At 35.6% G+C, this 23,079-nt stretch overlaps 1 protein-coding gene across 10 annotated transcripts in view; it reads left to right on the forward strand.

Annotated features, from left to right (window-relative positions):
* Positions 1-23,079, forward strand: part of CCSER2 (coiled-coil serine rich protein 2) — a 192,344-nt gene that overhangs the window by 150,657 nt on the left and 18,608 nt on the right. For all 10 annotated transcript variants that reach the window (XR_009252355.1, XM_058696886.1, XM_058696887.1 and 7 more), the window contains one exon: positions 11,107-11,196. Coding sequence is in view for 9 of the 10 variants with exons in the window: in XM_058696886.1 (XP_058552869.1) it covers positions 11,107-11,196 (90 nt within the window). In the remaining variant the exon portion in view is untranslated. Of the gene's footprint in view, positions 1-11,106; positions 11,197-23,079 lie in introns of those variants that run through there.

The raw sequence follows: 23,079 nt of genomic DNA on the forward strand, positions 1-23,079 counted from the left end.
GGGAGAAAACTTACTGCTGATTATTTTATCTCCTAGATCATTTGAATGTTAGATTTTTTGAATTTATACATTTTTATTTTCTTGAAATGAAGTTTTTAGTTTGTAAAATTTTAAATTGCTGTTAAATTCTTGAAAATGAATTTGGGTTTTTTTTAATGTTTATTTTTGAGAGAGAGAAACCGAGTGCAAGTGGGGAGGGGCAGAGAGCAAGAGAGACGCAGAATCTGAATCAGGCTCCAGGCTCTGAGCTGTCAGCACAGAGCCTGATGTGGAATTCGAACCCTTGAACCATGAGATCATGACACGAGTTGAAGTCAGATGCTTAACTGACTGAGCCACCCAAGCACCCCTTGAAAATGTTTACATTAAGTGAAATACAGGCTTGAGGAAGGAAATAAGGAATACATTGAAGAAGTGAGAAGTACTGAAGTTGAAGTTTTTATCTTATACAAATGGGTATCTAAAATTATTTTTTAAATTATTTTTATATATTACATAAATCATAAAACATTTATGAAATGCTTTCAGATAACTATTAGGTTAGAATAATGGATCTTGCAAAAAATAAAATTAAAAAAAGACATAGAAAGTAGAAAAATACCCAAGGATATCTAAAAACAGCAGAACTGAGGTGACAGAAATTAGATCAAATGTAATAAATATAATAGTAAATGAAAATAGCTTTATCTCACATAGTTTCATTGGGGATTTAATGCAAAATTCATTAATTTTCTTTGTACAAAGAAAATTTAGCTCATAAAATGGTACAGTAAAGCTGAACAAAATGGTTGGGTGAGACAGAATGAAATTATTCTCATCAAAAAAGCTGGGGTTACAATTATAAATTAGAAAAATTAAGACTGAAAGAATTGTGAAAAGAGGTCACTTTATGTTGATATATGATTATTAAGTAATAAAATGGTAAAGCTTTTTATGCTGAAAAGTTTTAATACTGTTCTATTAACCTCAATATGTTTCTTTTAAAAATAAGAACATTTCATAGCTGAAATATTACCATCTTTAACCAATTAATAGTAAATCCTTAATGTCTTCTAATATCCATCCATCTTCAGATTTTCCTAGTTCTAAAAATATCCTGTGTATTTGTACATTACATCTAGTTACATCTTTTAAGTCTCTTTTAATTTAGGACCATTCTTTTTTATTGTTGCTATACTAACTTGTTGAAGAGACTCGCCCAGTTGTCCAGAACAAAATCTCATCTTACAAATAATTTTTAGAAAGTTTTTAGAAATATCTAAGGGAAGGGCGCCTGGGTGGCTCAGTTGGTTAAGCATCCGACTTTGGCTTAGGTCATGATCTCATGGTCTATGAGATCAAGCCCTGCTTCGGACTCTGTGCTGGCAGCTCAGAGCCTGGCACCTGCTTCAGATTCTTCATCTCCTTTTCTCTCTGCCTCTCCCCCACTAGCCTTCTGTCTCTCTCAAAAGCAAATAAACATTAAATATATATATATCTAAGAGAATCCTAAAGAAAGAAAAAAGAAAAGTGAAAGCATGACTTTTCAGCAATAGGTGTTTTGAAGTTCTCTGTATTTGCTATATTAAACCTAGAAATCATATTTATTTTGGAAGAGATCATTGTCTTATCTTTAGATTAGTAATGGAACTCTAGGAAGTCACTTGTTTAATTAAATCAAGAGAATTTAAAAAGATATGAACCATTGTAAGTAGAGATCAGTAAATATTTTCCACATTATGAAAATTAAAATTATCTTTCTATTTAAAATACTTTTTCTCTCCTTACATCTCTAACTACTTATTTATTTATTTATTTTTTTAACGTTTATTTATTTTTGAGACAGAGAGAGACAGAGCATGAACGGGGGAGGGGCAGAGAGAGAGGGAGACACAGAATGTGAAACAGGCTCCAGGCTCTGAGCAGTCAGCACAGAGCCCGACACGGGGCTCGAACTCACGGACCACGAGATCGTGACCTGAGCCGAAGTTGGATGCTCAACCGACTGAGCCACCCAGGCGCCCCACTAACTACTTTTTTTAAATGGCAAAACATTATCATAAACTAGGTATTAGAGGACTTTTTTTTTGTCTTAAGTATTAACTAGCTGAATGACATTGACAATTTCCACCACTCTCTAGTGATTTCCTTATCAAAAATGTGAATGTTTTGGAGGCTGAGAAGATGGCGGAGTAAGAGAACCCTAAGCTCAGCACATCCCACAGATACAACTAGATAACACTCAAATCAGTGTAAACACAGAAAACAACCCAAAGACAGGCAGAACAAACTCCATAACTAAAGTTAGAAAAGAAGCCACACTGAAGTGGGTAGAAAGGGCAGAGACATGGTTGGGAGTGAAACTGCAGCCATCTGCAGAGGGGAGGGAGCCCTGGGTACAGAGAAGGGAGAGAAACAGACTATTACACTGGGAAGCCTTCATGGGAAAGACAAATCCCCATTTAACATTTGACTTTGAAAGCAAGTGGGGATGAGTTTTATGAGCTCTTACAACGGAGATTTAAAGTCTAGAATTTTAAAAATCAGCAAGCTTGGATCTGGGAGAGCCTGAAGGGTGAGAGGAAGCTGAGTTCATGCCCCTAAAGAGACAACATCACAAACGGCCCATCGAGATATAGCATAGAAGCAGCAGTTGGAAGAAACACCTGGGACATATGTAAGGGAGAATAGTTTACTCATTTTGAAACATGTCCTGGAGGGGCAGGGATCACTGAGGGACTTCTACAGGAACAAAGGGGATGGCAGGTGCCTCGGGCCAACTGGCAGCAGGCCCTGTGGAAGTCCAAGGTATTAAAATTGTGTCTTGCACCCCAGCCAGAGACTAAACACTGCCCACAACAGGCAGAGAGAACCTCTGAAGACAACCAGACTAAAAGAAAAAATGACCAGGACACAACAGCAGGGCATGCACAACATGCATAAGAACCCCTCCACACCGCCCCCCCCCCCCCCCAACACACACCACCACCACCACCACCAAACACCTGGGGGACAGGGGAAACTGCAGAGCACTACAGGACGTCTTCTTCATAAAGGCATTACTTTTCAAGGGTAGGAGACAAAGCTGACTTTCCTAACATACAGAAACAGACAGAGGGAATTAGACAAAATAAGGAGACAGAGGAATATGCCCCAAACGAAAGCATAGGACAAAACCACACTAAGAGACCTAAGTGAAATGGATATAAGTAATATGCCTGATAGAGAATTTAAAGTAATGATGATAAAGATACTCACTGGACTTGAGAAAACAGTAGAAGACATCGGTGAGACCCTTAACAAAGAGATGAAAAAGAACCAATCAGAAATAAAGAACACAATAAATGAAATTAAAATTACAACTAGATGGAATAAATAGCAGTCTAGAGGAAGCAGAAGGATGAATTAGTGACCTGGAAGACAGAATAATAATGGAAGTTAATCAAGAGAGAAAAAAATTTATACAAAATGAGAATAGATTTAGGGAACTCAGAGACTCCATCAGGCATAATAACATTTACATTATAAGGATTCCAGAAGAAGAAAACAGAGTAAAGGGGGCAGAAAATTTATTTGAAAAAATATTAGCTAAAAACTTCCCATATCTGGGGAAGGAAACAGATATCCAGATCCAGAAGGCACAGAGATCCCCCAACAAAATTAACCCAGGAAGGTCCACAACAAAACACGTAGTAATTAGAATGGCAAAAAGTAGTGATAAAGAGAAAAATTTTAAAGCAGCAAGAGAAAAGAAGATAATTATATACAAGGGGAAACTCCCTAAGGCTATCAGCAGATTTTTCAGTAGAAACTTTGCAGGCCAGAATGGAGTGGCATGATATATTCAGGGTGCTGAAAGGAACAATCTGTAGCCAAGAATACTTTATCAGCAAGGCTATCATTCAGAGTAGAAAGAGAGATAAAGAGTTTTTCAGGCAAGCAAAATCTAAGAGTTATTTACCACTAAACAAGCCCTACAAGAAATATTAAAGGGAACTCTTTGAGCAGGAAGGAAAGACTAAGAGTAAGAAAAAAGTAGGACACACAAAAGCAGTAAAGATAAGTATATCTGTAAAAATCAGTTAATGGATTCACAAAATAAAAGGATGTAAAATATGACACCATATACCTAAAACGAAGAGGAATAAAGAATGTGTTCAAACTTAAGCAACCATCAACATAATATACACTGATATGTACAGAAGATGTTATATACAAACCTAATGGTAACCACAAATCAAAACCCAGTTAATAGATAAGCAAAAGATAAAGAGAAAGGAATCTAAGTTATATCACTAAAGAAAACCAACAAACCATGAAAGAGAGCAAGAGAAGAAAGAATCAGAAAAAAACTACAAAAACAACCACAAAACAAGTAAAAAGGCAAGTAACATATCTGTCAGTACTTACTTTGAATGTAAATGGACTAAATGCTCCAAGCAAAAGACATAGGGTGACAAAATGGATTAAAAAATAAAACAAAACAAGACCCATGGGGCACCTGGGAGTCTCAGTCAGTTAATCTTCAGACTCTAGATTTTGGCTCAGGTCATGATCTCACAGTTCATGAGGTTGAACCCCACATTGGGCTCCATGCTGACAGCATGGAGCCTGCTTGGAATTCTCTGTCTCCTCCTCTCTCTGTGCCTGTCCTGCTCATGCTTTCTCTTTCTCAAAATAGATTAAAAAAAAAATTGTCTCTATCCTGCCTACAAGAGACTCATTTCAGACCAAAAGAAACCTGCAGATTGAAAGTGAGGGGATGCAGAAACATTTATCATGCAACTGAATGTGAAAAGAAAGCTGGGGTAGCAGTGTACTTATGTCAGACAAAATAGATGTTAAAACAAAGACTATAACGAGACAAAGAAGGACACTATATAATCATTAAGGGGAGAATCCAATAAGAAAATATAACAACTATAAATATTTATGCATCCAACACGGGAGCACCCAAATACATAAAACAGTTAATAACAAATATAAAGGAACTAATGAATAGTAATACAATAATAGTAGGGGGCTTGAACACCTTACTTACATCAGTGGACAGATCATCTAAACAAAATCAAAGAAACGGTGGCTTTGAATGACACACTGGACCAGATGGATTTAACAGATATAATCAGAACATTCTATCTATCCTAAAACAGCCCAATATACATTCTTTTCAAGTGTACATGGCACATCCTCAAGAATAGCATATATTAGGCCACAAAACAAGTCTCAACAAGTTCAAAAAGATCAAAGTCATACCATGCATCTTTTATGACCACAACACTGTGAAACTAGAAATAAACCACAAGAAAAAAATCTGGGAAGAGCACAAATGCATGGAGGTTAAATAACATACTACTAAACAATGAATTGGTCAACCAAGAAATCAAAGAAGAAATAAAAAATTACATGGAGGGAAATGAAAATTGCTCCCTCAAAAAGCAAGAAAAATCTCAAATAAATAACCTAACCTTACATCTAAAGGAGCTAGGAAAATAACAAACAAAAACTTAAAAAACAATATGACAGATCAGTTACACCAGGGGCTGGCTCTTTGAAAAGATCACCAAAATTGATAAACCTCTGATCCAGGCTCATTTAAAAAAAAATAAAAAGAGGACTCAAAGTCACAAGTGAAAGAAGAGAAATAACAACCAACAGTACAGAAACTCAATTTTAAGAGAATATTTTGAAAAACTATATACCAACAAATTGGACAACCTAGAGGAATTAGTAAATTCCTAAAAACATATCACCTCCCAAAACTGAAGCAGGGAAGAGATAGGAAATTTGAACAAAGTGATTACCAGCAATGAAAATCGTATCAGTAATCAAAAAACTCCCAACAAACAAAATCAGATAAAGATATCACAAAAAGAACTATTGGCCAATATATCTCTGATGAAGATAGATGCAGAGATCCTCAACAAAATATTAGCAAATCAAATCCAACAGTACATTAAAACCATTATCATTATCAAGTGGGATTTATTGCTGGGATGCAAGGATGGTTCAGTATTCGCAAATCAATCAACATGATACATCACATCAATAAGAGAAAGGATAAGAATGATATGATCATTTCAATAAGTTCAGAAAAAGTATTCAATAAAGTACAACATCATTCATGATAAAAACCACCAACAAGGCAGGTTTAGAGGGAACATACCTCAACATAATAAAGGCCATATATGAAAAACCCACAGCTAACATCACACTCAGTGGGGAAAAACTGAGAGCTTTCCCCCTAAGGTCAGGAGTAAGACAAGGATGTCTACTCTCACCACTTTTATTCAACATAGTACTAGAAATCCTAGCAACAGCAATCAGACAAAAAGAAATAAAAGACATCCATATTGGTTAAGGAAGAAGTAAAACTTCCACTATTTGCAGATGACATGATACTCTATAGAGAAGCCAAAAAACTCCACCAAAAAAGTACTAAAGCTGATAAATGAATTCAGTAAATTTGCAGGATATAAAAACAATGTACAGAAATCTGTTGCATTTCTATGTACTAATAATGAAGCAGCAGAATAAGAAATTAATAAAACAATCCAATTTGCCATTGCACCAAAAATAGTAAAATAGCTAGGAATAAACTTATCCAAAGAGGTGAAATTCTTAATATTCTGAAAACCATAAAACAAGGATGAAAGAAATTGAATACAACACAAAGAAATGAAAAGACATTCCATACTCACTGATTGAAAGAACAAATAATGTCAAGATATCTATACTACCCAAAGGAATCCACAGATTTAATGCAATTGCTAACAACATACCAACAGCATTTTTCACAGAACTAGAACAAGCAATCCTAAAATTTGTGTGGAACCACAAAAGATCCCAAATAGCCAAAGCAATCTTAGAAACAAAACTGAAGGTATTTTAGACTTCAGGTTGTATTGCAAAGCTGTAGTAATCAAAAACAGTATGGCCCTGGCACAAATAAACACACAGATCAATGGAATAGAATGAGAAGCCCAGAAATAAACCCACAATGATACGGTCAGTTGATCAACAAAGGAAGCAGGAATTCACAATGGGAAAAAGGTAGTCTCTTCATCAAATGGTGTTGGGAGAACTAAACTGCTACATGCAGAAGAAGGAAACTGGATGACTTTATCACTCTACACACAAAAATAAACTCAAGATGGATTAAAGACCTAGATGTGAGACCTGAAACTATAAAAATCCTAGAAGAGCACAGTCAGTAATGTCTCTGACTTTGGTCCTAGCAACATTTTTCTAGATATGTCTCCTGAGGCATGGGAAACAAAAGCAAAAATAAACTATTGGGACTACATAAAGATAAAAATCTTCTGCACAGCAAAGGAAACAACCAACAAAACTAAATGACAACCTGCTGAATGGGAGAAGATGTTTGCACATGACATATTCAAGAAACAATATCCAAAATATATAAAGAACTTATACAACCCAATACCAAAAGGATAATCCAATTAAATGGGCAGGAGACATGAACAGACATTTCTTCAAAGAAGACCTGCCGATGGCCAACAGACACATGATACAACGCTCCCTATCATTTATCATCAGGGAAATGCAAATCACAACTACACTGCTCTATTACCTCACACGTGTCAGAATAGCTAAAATCAAAAATTCAAGAAATAACCAGTGTTGGCAAGGATGTGTAGAAAAAGGAACCCTTGTGCACTGTTGGTGGGACTCCAAACTGGTGCAGCCACTGTGGAAGACAATATGTAGGTTCCTCAAAAAGTTAAAAATAGAAGCATCCTACAATCCATTAAATGCACTACTGGATATTTACTCAAAGAGTACAAAACCACTACTTTGAAGGGATACATGCACCCCATGTTTATTTATGCATCGTTTATAATAGCCAAACAATGGAAGCAGCCCAAGTGTCCATTGATAGAAGAATGGATAAAGAAGATGTGATTCATATATATGAATGTGTGTGTATGTAATGGAATATTTTTCAACCATATAAAAAGAATGAAATCTTGCCATTTGCAACAGCATTAATGGATATAGAGAATATAATGCTAAGTGAAATAAGCCAGTTAGAGAAAGACAAATACCAAAGGATTTCATTCATATGTGGAATTTAAGAAACAAAACAAATGAATAATGGAGAAAAAAATAAACCAAAAGCAAACTCTTAACTAGAAAGAACAGATTACCAGAGGGGAGGTGGGTAGGGGAATGGGTGAAATAGGTGTAGAGGATTAGGAATGCACTTGATGAACACAGTAATGTATGGAATTGGTGTATGGTCTGTGTTATACAGCTGAAACTAACATAATATTGTATGTTAACACTGGAATTTAAGGAAAAAAATGTGAAGGATTTTCTGGGGGATTTCAAAGTCCCTTTCTAGTTTGAACTTCAATGCATCTTATCTTTTAAAAATAAATATATGCAGTCACCCCAACCTATGTTTGTATCTAGAGTTTCAGAAAAGTAAAGTGACAGCATAAAACATAGAATTCATATTTTGTGTGAAATGTCCAGTTGTAAAATCAAATTGCAATGCTTCAAGAATTTAACTGGAAAGTATAGACGCTCAACAATTTAAACCTTATTTAAAATGCTAAGAATGCCCTTTAATTTTCCCTCACTACACTGGTTAAGTAATAGTTAATTTAGATACATTTTCTCAGTGAACCCTCAGAATAATCGTGTGGAATTTTCTTTATAGAGTCATAGAAAGTAGAACTCAGCTTAAGCAGACTAATACTTATATATGACTAGATCATATATTTGAAAAACTATGATCAGCTGTGAAAAGCTGGATAGACCTGGGTTCAAATCCTTGTTCTGAAACTTAATGGCAATGTTCTCTTGGGGAAGTTACTTAATTTCTCCTAAGCCTCTTCTATACGTGAGGATAATAAAAATAATGCCATATAAGATTATGATAATTTAAAGAACTATATTATGTAAACTACCTAATGCTATAACCTGGACCATGGATGCATGATAAATATTAACTCTTATTTAATGACTTGTCCGAGATCACCCAGCTTGTAAATCAGTGCATTTCTTTTTTTTTTTTTTTTTTTTTGAATTTTTAACTTTACAATTTTTAATTTTAAATTTTTTTTTTCAACGTTTTTTATTTATTTTTGGGACAGAGAGAGACAGAGCATGAACGGGGGAAGGGCAGAGAGAGAGGGAGACACAGAATCGGAAACAGGCTCCAGGCTCCGAGCCATCAGCCCAGAGCCTGACGCGGGGCTCGAACTCAAGGAGTGCGAGATCGTGACCTGGCTGAAGTCGGACGCTTAACCGACTGCGCCACCCAGGCGCCCCAATCAGTGCATTTCTTATGATGTGATAAGTTCCAAGTAAAAATCCCTAAATTAAAAGTAACTTAAAGATTAGAACATTTGTAAAGTCAAGTAACAAAATAATACAGATCCCACCAATTTTCGTGGTTACTTAAATGGTCATTTGGGTAACGGTGAAGTTCTCAGTTGGCTTTTCTGGAATCCTTTTAGCTGACCTTTGATGGTTACAAGATGTCTTCTTTAGTTCTATATGTCACATACTTGCATATTAGTCCCCAAAAGTAGGAAAAGGGCCTGGGGGTTTTTTTGTGGGGTTTTTTTTTTTTGTTTTTTTTTTTTGCATGCCTATTTTAAAAAATCAAGAGCACTTTCCCAGAAATAACACAGACTTTTCTCACATTGTATTGGCTACATTTGGGTTCTTTGTCCCTCCTAAGCATAGTGGAATGGGATTAATCTGATTGGTTCAAACTAATCAAAATCTATCATTGGGTCAAAAGATAGGATGTACTTTCCTGAAATATGGGACTACATAGAACATGACCACATGGACAGGAAATGCTTTGGGTAGTTGTTTTAGATCTTTTGAAGCGTCACAAATAATTCTGAAAATTATTGGAAAATTCAAACATTTGCCAAATACTATTCTTAATATGATAGCACATAGACTACAAAAAGAAAATTATTTCTGGAATTGCACTAATCAGGATAGGTTATACATAATGTGCTTAGATTAAAATAAATGCTTTATCTTTTCTTTACATGCCTCCCATATATATTGAAAGTTACATCCTATTATAGTGCATTCCACAAGACTCTTAAGTTGCCTGCTTATATATTGAATTTTATTTCTGTGACTATCCCATTTCTTAGGAATGGAAAAATATCTTTACTATAGAGATTTTTGCTTGCAATTAGATCTTGTTTTATATATGAAAAATGGAATGATCTGATTACAATTAAGAAAAATTACAAAATATTTAAAATATTTTTAAAGTAGGCACATAATTTTAACTTGATGCAGTAATCAAGAATTTACTATGTAGATTTTCCTACAAGATAATATGTTTACCTCCAGTGGGGTTATTTAATAAATAATATGGGCATCGTCCAACTTCACACTAGGGAGAAACTATTATTATCAGTTTTTTCATTCTTTTTAAAAATTCGGTATTTATTTATTTGAGAGACCAAAGTTTATACAATAGGTACATTGCTTTGGGTTGTATGAATGACTAAATGAGTATGCTGTGAGTAGAATCATATGTAGAGAATTCATTTGTGAACTGAAATGGTCAGATGGATCTTGTCAAAAGGCAGAGATCCTTCAAATTGTTTAGTCCAATAAGGTTAACACATTATTAAGGAGGCTTAAAAAAGCACTACACATATGACTAGATAACCTTACTTGTGGACTGGTGGTATTTAGTATCTAGTAGAGTTGTATCAAAAATGAATTTAAGAAACTGTGGTGGTGACTAATAGTACCATTGTAGTTTAGAGAAATAAATTAGATTTTGCAATTGTATTCTTTATAAACTGTATATTGCTGCATATATTATACATTTATATACATAGTACTATGTTTATATACATAAGATCATAGATAATGTGTTTATGGATAATGTAAGAGGTTCCCAAGGTTAATTTTTACTATTCAGAATTTTAGCTTTACTGACTAACTATAGAACCCAGTCTCTGAATAAGTTGGGAAACTTCTGAATAGATGTGGATGTTTGCCCCTTTTTTTGTGGTACTGGTCTTTTACCCTTTAAGTGAGCCTTTACTTTGTATGTATATGTATGTAGAGAATTATACTAGTATAAAAATTTGTGGTTTTATTCAGGCAACTCGGTGTAACTGCCACCAAAAATTTAAAGAGGAAAAATGCACATATGCTGAAAAATATACTCAAACACCGTGGAGAAGAATTCCTGTAAGTAACATATGCCCTGAACCTCTTCTCATGTCATTTATTCTTTTGATGTTTGTTCCACTCTTTTTTACTCTAATCTAATAATTTTGAATCTGCCATGGCTGTATTTTTTTTTTTTTTTTTAGGTAAGTTGAGTTTTCTTGTCTCTTAGGTGTTTATGTGCTTTCTAAAGCTTCTCTTGTGTGTCTTATGTAATGAATGTGCATTTAATAGCTTTTCCATTCTTCACACTATAGCCCATTTTATTTGAGTGTCTAGTCTCCTCTCATTGCATGTATTTATGAGAGTAGTATTTCCTCATGCCCTAAAAGAAATGGAAATCCAAAAAATGCAATCTTCCCTCTTTAGCAGCATATAGCTCTTTGAAAATATATGATGTAGCATTTTATTTTGTTGTTGAAACTTTTCAAATATATTCTATCATTATAATTACTTAAATGTTGAGGTTATTAAGAAGTATAAATGTATTAAGATGCAGATATGTAGGCATAGTTAGGGAATGGTTTCTTCTGAACAGTAGAAAGTAACCACGTGTTCCGTGCTTCTTGTTTTTCAAAATATATTTAGTCTAAAATATACTGACCATAATTAAATCTGAGTTCTAAAACTCAGTTCAGGGTATGCCTGTGCCAGAGAATCATCACATGGCCATCTAGTCATCATGATCCTGTTGTAGGGTGCCAGCTAATAAATATTTTTTTGTTAAGGGAATGCCTTAGAAAGCCACCTTTGATGCTTCTTTTGCCTTACTTTAGCAGTGGAATCCTATTAACAAATGAACAAGGAACCATAGTGGTTAATATGATCAATAGCCCAATTTTTAAAGTTTAGCTGTTGGCTTTAAAGCTTACAAGATGCTTTTTTCCATTTCATCTAACGAGTAATTTTTTGTGTGTGCTGTATATAAGGTATGATGCTAATAATGAGTTTATTCAACAAAAATTTGTGAGCCTCTCTTATCTCAGTTATTAGGCTCTTGCAGTGGAAGTAGGGAATTGGGGAAGGAAATACACAGACAAATAAGGATTCCTTCCTCCATTAGCAAGTGCTTATTAAAGGAACTGGTGATATGATATAAAGTGTAGTGAGTTCTATAAGGTTCCAAAGATTGGGAAAGACCAGTTGGAAGAATCAAGGAGCTTGGTGAAGAAGGCCAAGGTTGTAGTTGAAATCATAGAAAGTAAAAGATGCCAGTAGGCAGAGATGATATCATATTTCTTTAACGTCAAAGGGTGTGGAACCTTACCTGATGGAGGAAATTGGAAAATAAGATTATGCCTCTTGCTTCTAGATGGAGATTTGGGCTTTCCAGGTTTCTCCAGTTTCCTCACAGATATTTGTGCTTTCTGACACTGTTACTAAGTAGTTTGGTGATTTCATTAAGTGTAAGAAGTTCCATTTTCTCATCCTCATGGGAGTCTTTATACAACCTCTGTCTTTTTTGACCTTACTGTTCTGAAAACTGGCTATTAGTCAGACAAAAGTAAATGGTGCAAAACAGTCCCAAGACATTGCTGAGTTAGTTATACTGTAATTTTGGGTGAAATGAAGGTCAGTTTTCTAGCATAGCACTCCTAACAAACTTAGGCTTCCTTGTCATCTGTTATTATAGGAATCACCTGGCTTAACACTTTTGTCTTATAGTTATCTAGTTAACAAAAATCAGGGAGATTAAATCACATATTAAAGTTTCCATAATTAACTGGTGGCTGAGATACTACTCTAACTTTAAGCTACTGACTGCTAGTTCAAGGTTCCTTCCCCCAAAGGCCTTGAAGGATTGAGAGAGGTTTTGCAGATTGAATGGGAGAAATATCCTTGACAAAAGGAACAGTACAAGTAAAGGTGATGAGGTAGGAAGATACATTTAGGCAGTAGTTAAGTACATGATTTTGGCTACAACACAGTTTTATTTATTTTAAGGAAATAGTTGAAGTTGGTGTTAAAGCCCATTTGAAAATAGAATTCAAATTTTTATCCAGGAATTACTGGAAAAGTAATTTTACTGAGTAGTATTCAGTTAAATACGTAGTTACATATATTTATTTACTTAGTTAAATAATAATTATTAGTTATTAACATTAAATATTGTATTTATTCTCTGATTTTTATTTTTCTTTTGGACTTAGGATTCATTTGAAATAAATTCTTTTAGAAACCATTTATTATAATAATAAAGATTTTCTTCTCTCTTCTAAAAGTTACATTTGATTCTACGTGTTCTTTTTTTTAGAAGGAACCCAACATATTTAAACAAGATGTTGATGATGGGGAGGTACAATGGGATTCTTCTTTGGCAACAATGAGTTTGTTAGGTAGTGATTTGGGGGTATCAAAACATGTTATATTTAAAAATCTCCAAGGTAACATTTTTTTGATCTGGCTAAGCTTATGGAAGATTGCAAGTTATAGTCTGAGTCCTTGGTTCTTCACCATTCTGTGAATATCTTGGGAAATTTAAATATGCTTCTTGACACTGTCTGAGTTAGTTGAGGATCTGAAGCAGAATCTATTTCAGAGATTTGTGTGGGATATGTAAGCATGTCCTCTGAACATTTCCTGGTATCAGAGGAAGAAATCTGGTTGTAGTAGAAAGCAGAGAAGGATGGTAGAGAAGAGAGAGATACTGTGTATAATACAGCCATTTATGAAGTGGAAAGAAACATGAAAAGAAATAGACACTTTGGGAAGAAATGAAGGAAAATAAAGAAGATGGATTTTAGAAATAGGGAGGGAAAGAAAGAGGGAAAAAGAGGTAAGAATGAGCTGTACCAGAAGATGGTGCCTTCAAAGGAGAGCGGATAAGTCTGCTTTTGCTGAAATATTCTCATCTGAGGGACAAAATACCCAGATAAAGTGGTGAAACGGGTAATGTGGAAAGAACAACAATGTGGAAGGTATCTAATCACTTACACAAAAGTAGTTGAAGACTAGAAATACTAGGAAAATAATGATTATGTTAGAAACCAAGATTAATTTTAAATCCCTAAACTTGACAAAAGCTTATTTTTAAAGATAGTAGGACATTATTGTATACAAGTATATTCTTATGAATAGCATTATCTTGGGTTGTTCCTATCATAACTATTTATAAAATAGAAAAGATAAAATTGGAGATCTTTATCACAGACCCATCACAAAAGTCATGTCAACCGTTTATAATTTTCAAAGGAAAAGTAGTTTGTCTAGTTCCTAGCAGCATGATATATGTAACTATTAGAGAACTCCACTCCCTCCCTTTTTTTTCTTGCTTGGGAGAGAAGATGAAATATTAAATGAAAGGAACATTACAACCTAAAGGTTTGTCTTAAGAGGACACTCTCCTAAGTCCTTTTTCTTTTACGCTATGCCTTCCTGATTTGGGAGTGGGCAGCATAATTATTAGTTAATTTTTACGTGAGAATAATGACCTGATTTTATACTTTGGTATGCCATTTTCTCCCAATCGGATAAGTGTTATATTATTACTCCTATATATTTCTGAAGGGAATTAAAGGATTTGTTTCTTTGTAGAGTTCTTTTATTTATTTATATTCACTAATTGCTTATATATAACATATGCCACTAGAAGTATTTTAAGTGAAATACACATATACTTTAGTGTGTAAACAAATAATTAGGGGCGCCTGGGTGGCTCATTCGGTTGAGCGTCCGACTTTGGCTCAGGTCACGATCTCGCGGTCCGTGAGTTCGAGCCCCGCGTCGGGCTCTGTGCTGACTGCTCAGAGCCTGGAGCCTGTTTCAGATTCTGTGTCTCCCTCTCTCTGACCCTCCCCCGTTCATGCTCTCTCTCTCTCTGTCTCAAAAATAAATAAACATTAAACAAATTTTTAAACAAATAATTACAATGTGATCATATAACTATTTTTAAATTGTTAATGTTAGTCATTTTTAGATATTGACCATTGAATATGGCCTGTGTTCCAGTGACCCAAATGCTAACAGGAGCCACCTGTATAGCTGAGACATCACATTCTAGCTGCATGTATTTATGGCAACACAATAAGAATTCTATTATGTGTATCTTTACACTGATTTTTAAACAGTTACATTATAACTTTTGTGGACACATCTGAAACCATTAACTGAAAAATAGAATTGTTTTTCAAGGCTAAGAACAAATTAAATATGACTATCTTAGCGACTGAGTGACTTATCTAGTTGTAAATTTAAGGGTATCTAAATCTGTGCCCTCCAGTACCAAATGCCAGAATTATAAAAGGAAGTTTTAAACTTTGTTTAAAGTATCCACTGACAGAAGCGAAGTTTACCTATACTATAGTTAAAAAAAACAAATGATACCAGCAAAGTTTTCTACTACTGGGATCCATTTCATTTGTGTGATATAGAATTTTAATTTACTGACTTGTACATCAAGGGTGTAGGCAGGACATAAAGAGATTTTGCTCTTAGAAATTTAATGATAGCAATTAGTGAGAAATGGATGATCCTATTAGGTTTCTCGAAGCAAATGATCAGGGCATCTGGGTGGCCCAGTCAGCTTAGCATCTGATCCCAGTATCATGGGATCGAGCCCCACATTAGGCTCCACACTGAATGTGGAGCCTGCTGAAGATTCTCTCTCTTTGGTCTTCTCTGCCCCTTTCTCCTACTCTCTCTCTCTCTCTCTCTCTCTCTCTCTCTCTCAAAAAACAAAAAAGAAGCATCTTGATCAAATCAGTCTTTCAGATGAAATTAATCAGGAGAAATTAGCTAGAGATGTAGATTAAGAGCATAGGGGAGACTTGAGTGTATGGACAGAAATCTTTACTGATAAAGCTTTATCTACTAGGAAAGCTCACTGTTGCAGTGCCAAGTGCCACAAATCCTTTGGGAGCAAGGAAGTTTCCTAAGGAAGTTTCCTAAGCTCTTCCAGAAGAGGGAGAAATAAGCAAACTAATCATGAATCAGGAAAAGTTTTATCTCCTCATTGCTAAGATAAAAATCCCCCACACTCTTAACTTCAGGTGGAAACTCTTGTGTGTTCTCACCTCTGCATTAAGAAAAAGCTGTTTGATGGGAGAGCTACAAGTGTTCTGACAGAATTGGCTCACAGTTCCTTGCCTTATCCCACACAGAGTTCACACAAATGGTTGTTCTGTTTTTTAAGTTTATCTATTTATTTGAGGAGAGAGAGAGAGAGAGAGCAAAGGAAGGGACGGAGGGTGAGGAGAGGATTCCAAGCAGGCTTCGCGCTGTCAGCGAGCTAGACGTGGGGCTCAATCTCACCAACGGTGAGATCATGATCTGAGCCAAAATCAAGAGTCGGACGTCCAACCAACTGAGCCACTCATGCAGCCCTCACACAAATGTTTTTATGTGAAGACTTGGTCTCAGTAGACTTTATCTTGAGAAAAATGAAGTTGCCTCTAAAACCCTGAGTTCAGACACTTCTGTTTTTCAGGGTTTTTTTTCCCTTATTTTGTTTTTGTTTCTGTTTTTTTTATGTCCCACCAATTTTAAAGTGTAATTAGAATATCATGCATATTATTAAACTATTTGTCAGATATCCCAGGCATGTTTTTCTATAAGTAGATTTTATTTTTCCCTTTGGATTGAATATATTCATATGCATACCTACTGCTCTTAGTTTTGTGTGTTTTTTTTTTTTTTTTAATTTTTTTTTTCAACGTTTTTAATTTATTTTTGGGACAGAGAGAGACAGAGCATGAACGGGGGAGGGGCAGAGAGAGAGGGAGACACAGAATCGGAAACAGGCTCCAGGCTCCGAGCCATCAGCCCAGAGCCTGACACGGGGCTCGAACTCACGGACCGCGAGATCGTGACCTGGCTGAAGTCGGACGCTCAAGCGACTGCGCCACCCAGGCGCCCCTGCTCTTAGTTTTTATACACAACCATTGTGGTTTCTCTGGCAGAAAGCATCTCATATCTACCATTTCATCTTAAAAGTCATCAGAAGATTTAAAGTAGATTTCGATGAGTAAAAGGTACTTTCTTGGTTAGAGCTTAGGGAACTTCATGACTTCATGGCATCAACTAAGACAGAATTATGCACTTGCTGCCTTCTAGATTAGTGCTCCAGTAGAAATATACTGTGACCCACGTTTGTAAATGTCCTAGTATCCAAATTAGAGTGAAAACGGGACAAGCAGATTTAATTTTTTTAAGTTTATTTATTTATTTTGAGAGAGAGAGAGCGCACACACATGAGAGGCGTGAGGGGAAGGGCAGAGAGAGGAGAGAGAGACAATCCCAAGCAGACTCCACACTGCCACAGGGACGCTATCAATGCGGGGTTCAATCTCACAAAACTGTGAGATCATGACCTGAGCTGAAATCAAGAGTCAAACACCTAACCAACTGAGCCACCCAGGCCCCCTGTGGAATTAATTTTAATAAAACGTTTTACTAACCCAAGAGTACTATTTGAGCATGAAAGCAATATAAAGAAGATATTGAGATATTTTACATTCTGATTTTTTATTTTTTACTGGTACTAAGTCTTTGACATTTGGGGGGTATTTTGCATTTAGAGTACATTTCCTTTCAGACCAGCCATAATTCAGTTCTGTGTGGGGGTCATTGGATTAGGCTTTAAACCTGAACTAAGTAGCAGGAATTGACTAAATAAATAAATAAATAAATGGTACATTCCTTCAGCTTTTAAACCATAGAGCCATTTATTCATTCATTCAGTGAACTTTGATTAGTTTGTTCTGTATTTCAGTCCCAGTGTGCTAAGGGTTTTGGATGCTAAATCAAAGACATTGCCTGATTCTTAGTTTATGATATTCATGAGCAGATAGCAAAGGACACCTAAGAGGACAGGAGAATGAGGCTCTTCTTTCTGGACCAAAGGATGGTGGACATGTGTTCCAGATTTGGGGACTAGACCTTCTGGCTTTCAACTCCATCATAGAATTGCCATGACTAACGGCAGACTTCAGTTCAGGAGTGTAGTGTGTTCCAGCACTCACTGCTGGAACAGCTCCATGCATTTGGGAACTTGCTTTGCTTCTGCTGTCTTTTTGCTGAAGATCAGGTCTCTCACCCTTTCCTTACATCTTATAAATCCTAAATCTTCTAAGTTTCTAAGTTAGGTTCTTCTCTACAAGTTCTCTTTTGTTGTGGAAACACTACTAATAGATATAGAATCATGGGGAGCCAGTGCCTACTCTTAGTGCTGCTGCTTAGTGTTGCTCAGATATCTGTTGTTTCTGAAGTTGCCTGATCTCAAGGTTTAGTTAGTCGTGTATTTATTTTATAGCTAATTCAGTTGTTTACTGTTAAAAGGAGTACATAGTCTTTCTTATTTTCATACTCAGGGAAATTACCTTTATAGAGATGAGAATATCTTTAAACATGTTTTCTTTTTCTCCCTACCAATGTAATCAGCATTTTAAATAGTTTTCCTCTGTATTACTCTAAAGTGCATTATGGTTTCATTCTTCTCTTTTTTTTTTTTTTACTTTTTATTTTAAATACTCACAGATTATAAAAAGTTGCAAAAATAGTACAGAAAGATCCCTTGTATGGTTCACCCATTATCCCACAATGGTTACACTTTATGTAGTTACAATACAATATCAAACCCAGGAAACTGACATTAGTATTTTTGTAGTTCTATGCCATTTTATTACTGCTTAGATTCCAGCAACAACCACCATATTTAAGATACAGAATTATTGTGCCACTATGAAGTTTTGCCTTGTGTGCTACCTTTTAAGAGTCAGGACCATTTCCTTCCTCTACCATTCCTAACTCCTGGCAGCCACTATCTGTTTTTCCATACCTTTAATTTGGTGATTTCAAGAATTTTATGTAAGTGATATTATATAGTGTGTGACCTTTTGAGATTGGCTTTTTAAAAAATTTTTTAAACATATTATTTTATTTTTTGAGAGACAGAGCACGAGTAGGGGAGGGGCAGAGAAAGGGAGAAACACAGAATTCAAAGCAGACTTCAGGCTCTGAGCTGTCAGCACAGAGCCTGATGCAGAGCTTGAACCCATGAAGATCATGAACTGAGCCAAAGTCAGACGCTCAACCAGCTGAGCCACCCAGGCACCCTGAGACTGACTTTTTTTCACTCAGCATAAGGAAATTCATCCAAGAAGTTGTGTCTATCAGTAATTTGCTCCCTGTTATTGCCAAGTAGTATTCCATGATATGGATATTCTATAGTTTGTTTAACCACTTTATCTATTGAAAGACATTTTGATCATTTCCAGTTTTGGGCTATTACAAATAAAGCTGCTGCGAGTATTTGTGTAGAGGAAATTTTCATTTCTCTGGGATAAATGCCCAGAGTGTGCATTCTGGGTCACATGGTAACTCTGTATTTAGTTCTCAAAGAAACTCCCAAACTGCTTATCAGAACAACTGCTGGAACAGATTCTCATCAACATTGTATGAGAGATACAGTTTCTCTGCATATTTTTTTAAATTTATCTATTTATTTTTGAGAGAGAGAGCGAGAGTATGAGTGGGGGAGGGGCAGAGAAAGGGAGAGAGAGAATCCCAAGCAGGCTCTGCGTGTGCAGAGCCCAACATGGGGCTTGAACTCACGAAACTGTGGGATCATGACCTGAGCCAAAATCAAGAGTCAGACACTTAACTGACAGCCTCCCAGGTGCCCCTGGTTTCTCTACATCTTTATTAGTAAGTATTTAGTAGTATTTTTTTAATTTTAGCCATTCTGCTAAGTGTCTAGTGATATATCAGTGTGGTTTTAATTTCTATTTCCATAATGGCTAATGGCGCTAATGTCTTTTGTGTATTTAACTTGCCATTTTCTTCTTGAAATACATCTTCATGTCTTCCCATTTTGTAACTCGATTTTTAATTTTTTTAATGTTGAATTTTGAGAGTTCTTGATATATTATCCAAGTCCTTACATAAGAGTAAAGTATGTGGTTTGCAAGAATTTTCCCCTTATTGGGGAAATCTTCCTCACTGAGTAATTCAAGAGTAAAATATCTTAATTTTGATGAAGTCCAATTTATGAATATTTTTTGTCTTTTATGGATTGTGCTTTTTCTGTTATGCCTAAATGTTTCACCAAGGCCAAGACGTTGAAAAGTTTGTTTCCATCGAGGATGTTTATACTTCTACATTCTACATTTGAATCTGTGATCCATCTTGACTTAATTTTTATGTAAGATATGAGGTTTAGGTCAAGGTTCATTATTTTCCTTCCAGTATCCAGTTGCTTTGCACCATTTGTTAAAAAAGACTATACTTTCTATGGGGCACCTGGGTGGCTCAGTCAGTTAAGCATCCAACTCTTGATCTCAGCTCAAGTCTTGATCTTGGGGTCCTGAGTTTGAACTTGCATTGAGCTCTGCACTGGGTATGAAGCCTACCTAAAATAAATAAATACATTCATACATACATACGTACATACATGCATACTGCCCTTTCTCTGTTGAATTACTTTTGTGTTTTTGTCAAAAATCAGTGAACTATATACTTGTGGGGATCTGCTTCTGATTTCTCTGTTCCATTTATCTATGTATCTACCCCTCCACCAATACCTCACTGTCTTGATTGCTGTAACTATATAAAAAGTCTTGAGTGATTCCTCCTACTTTTTCTTTTTCATAATCGTTTATATATTCTAATTTATTTGCTTTTCCACATAATTTTAGAATTAGCGTGTGTTTATCTGCAAAAATTCTTGCCAGGATTTTGACAGAAAATATGTTATACTTAAATATCATTTTGGAGTTAACATCTTTAATATATGTTGAGTCTTCCCATCCATGAATAAGGTATAGCTCCCCATTAATTTAAATCATTTTTTATTTCTTTAACCAACATTTTCTAGTTTTTAGAATACAAGTTCTTCATATGCTTAGATTTATTATGTATTTCATCAATTTGAGTTATTATAAATGGCATTGTCTTTTAAATTTAAGTTTCATGTGTTCATTGCTGGTATTTAGAAATACAATTGATTTTTGTATATGGATCTTGTATCCTATGAACTTATTAAACCCACAAGTTCTGGGCGTTTTTCCTGTAAATCTGGATTTTCTACATGGACTATCCTGTCATCTGCAAATATGAACAGTGTTTTTACTTTTTTATCTATATATCTTTTCTTTGCTTGCATTATGCCGCTGGTTAGAACTTCCAGTAGTAAGTTGAATAAGAATTATGAAGGTGGGCATTCTTGCCATGTTCCTGATTTACGGGGAAAAGCATTCAGTCTTTCACCGTTAAATGAATGTTAGCTATAGATATTTGAAAGATGCTAGTTGAGGAACTTCCTTTCTATTCTTCGTTTGCTGAGAGTTTTCATCATGAATGTGTGTTGATGTTGTTAAATGCTTTTGCTATACTAATATATACGAACATATGTTTTGTTGTTTTTTTTTTTTTTTGCTTTAGCCTACTGATTGCATCCATTGTTTTTGAATCAATCTTGTGGACCTAAACCCCATTTAGTCATGGTATATAATTCTTTTATGTATTTCTGAATTATTCAGTGGTATTAAGGATTGTTTACGTTTATATTTGTGAGGAGTAATTGTTGTTTTGGGGTGGGGGTGTACTATCTTTGTCTGGCTTTGTTTTAGGTTAATTCTAGCCTCATAAATGAGTGGGAAAGTATTTTTTCCTCTAGTTACGTTTTCTGGAAGAGATTGTGTAGAATTGGTATTAATTGTTTAAACACTTGGTGGAATTATCCAGTGAACCACCTAGGCCTGGAGATTTCTTTTGTGGGGGGCAGGGTTTAAGTTTATTTATTATCTATTTTGAGAGAGAGAGAGAGAAAGAGCATGAGCTGGGAAGGGGCAGAAAGAGAGGGAGAGAGAGAATCCCAAGCAGGCTCGATATCACAAGCTGTCAGATCATGACCTAAGGTGAGATCAAGAGTCGAACAAACGCTCAACTGACTGAGCCACCCAGGTGCCCCTGGGGGAGTTTTTTAATTGTTATAGACCTATTCAAGTGATTTCTTTCAACTCAGATGAGTTTTCATAGTTTGTGGTTTTGATGAATTCATCCATATCTTCTTTTGTCAAATTTATGACTATAAAGTTGTTCATAGTATTGTCTTGCCATCTTTTTAATGGCTGGAGGATCTGTATTGATATGCTGTTTCATTCCTAATTTTGCTAATTTAAGTCTTCTCTTCAATATTCTTTATCATTTGCAGTGATCTGTCAATTTTGTTGAACTTTTCAAAGAACCAACTTTTTATCTCTTTGATTACCTCTGTTTTTCTGTGTTCAGTTTCAGTAGTTTCTGCTCTTCATTGTATCCTTCTTTCTACTCATTTTTTTCTTTTTAACGTTTATTTATTTTTGAGACAGAGAGACAGAGCATGAACGGGGGAGGGGCAGAAAGAGAGGGAAACACAGAATCTGAAACAGGCTCCAGGCTCTGAGCCATTAGCCCAGAGCCCCACGCGGGGCTTGAACTCACGGACCGCGAGATCGTGACCTGAGCTGAAGTCGGACGCTTAACCGACTGAGCCACCCAGGCACCCCCTTCTTTCTGCTCATTTTTGGTTTATTTTGGGTTTTTTTCCCCCAAGTTTCTTAAGGTGGCAGTTCAGCTTGTTGATTTGTGGGGTTTTTTTTTTCTCTTTTCTGTCACTACTTTAGCTGTGTTCCACAACTTTCAGTATGTGTTTCTTTTGTATTCAGTGTGTGTGCATGTGCGCACGCATGTGTGTTTAATTTCCCTTGAGATTTCTTTAATCCATGAATTGTTGAGTAACCAAGTGTTCAGAAGTTTTTCTGTCATTTTTCTGTTTTGGATTTCTAATTTGATTCCATGGTGGTCAAAAACACATTCTGGAGGCGCCTGGGTGGCTCAATCAGTTAAGCATCTGACTCTTGATTTCAGCTCAGGTCACGATCCCAGGGTGGTGGGATTGAGCCCCACATTGGGCTCCATGCTGAGCAT

The sequence above is a fragment of the Neofelis nebulosa genome, chromosome 13 (assembly GCF_028018385.1).
Source record: "Neofelis nebulosa isolate mNeoNeb1 chromosome 13, mNeoNeb1.pri, whole genome shotgun sequence".
Taxonomy (NCBI): Eukaryota; Metazoa; Chordata; class Mammalia; order Carnivora; family Felidae; genus Neofelis; species Neofelis nebulosa.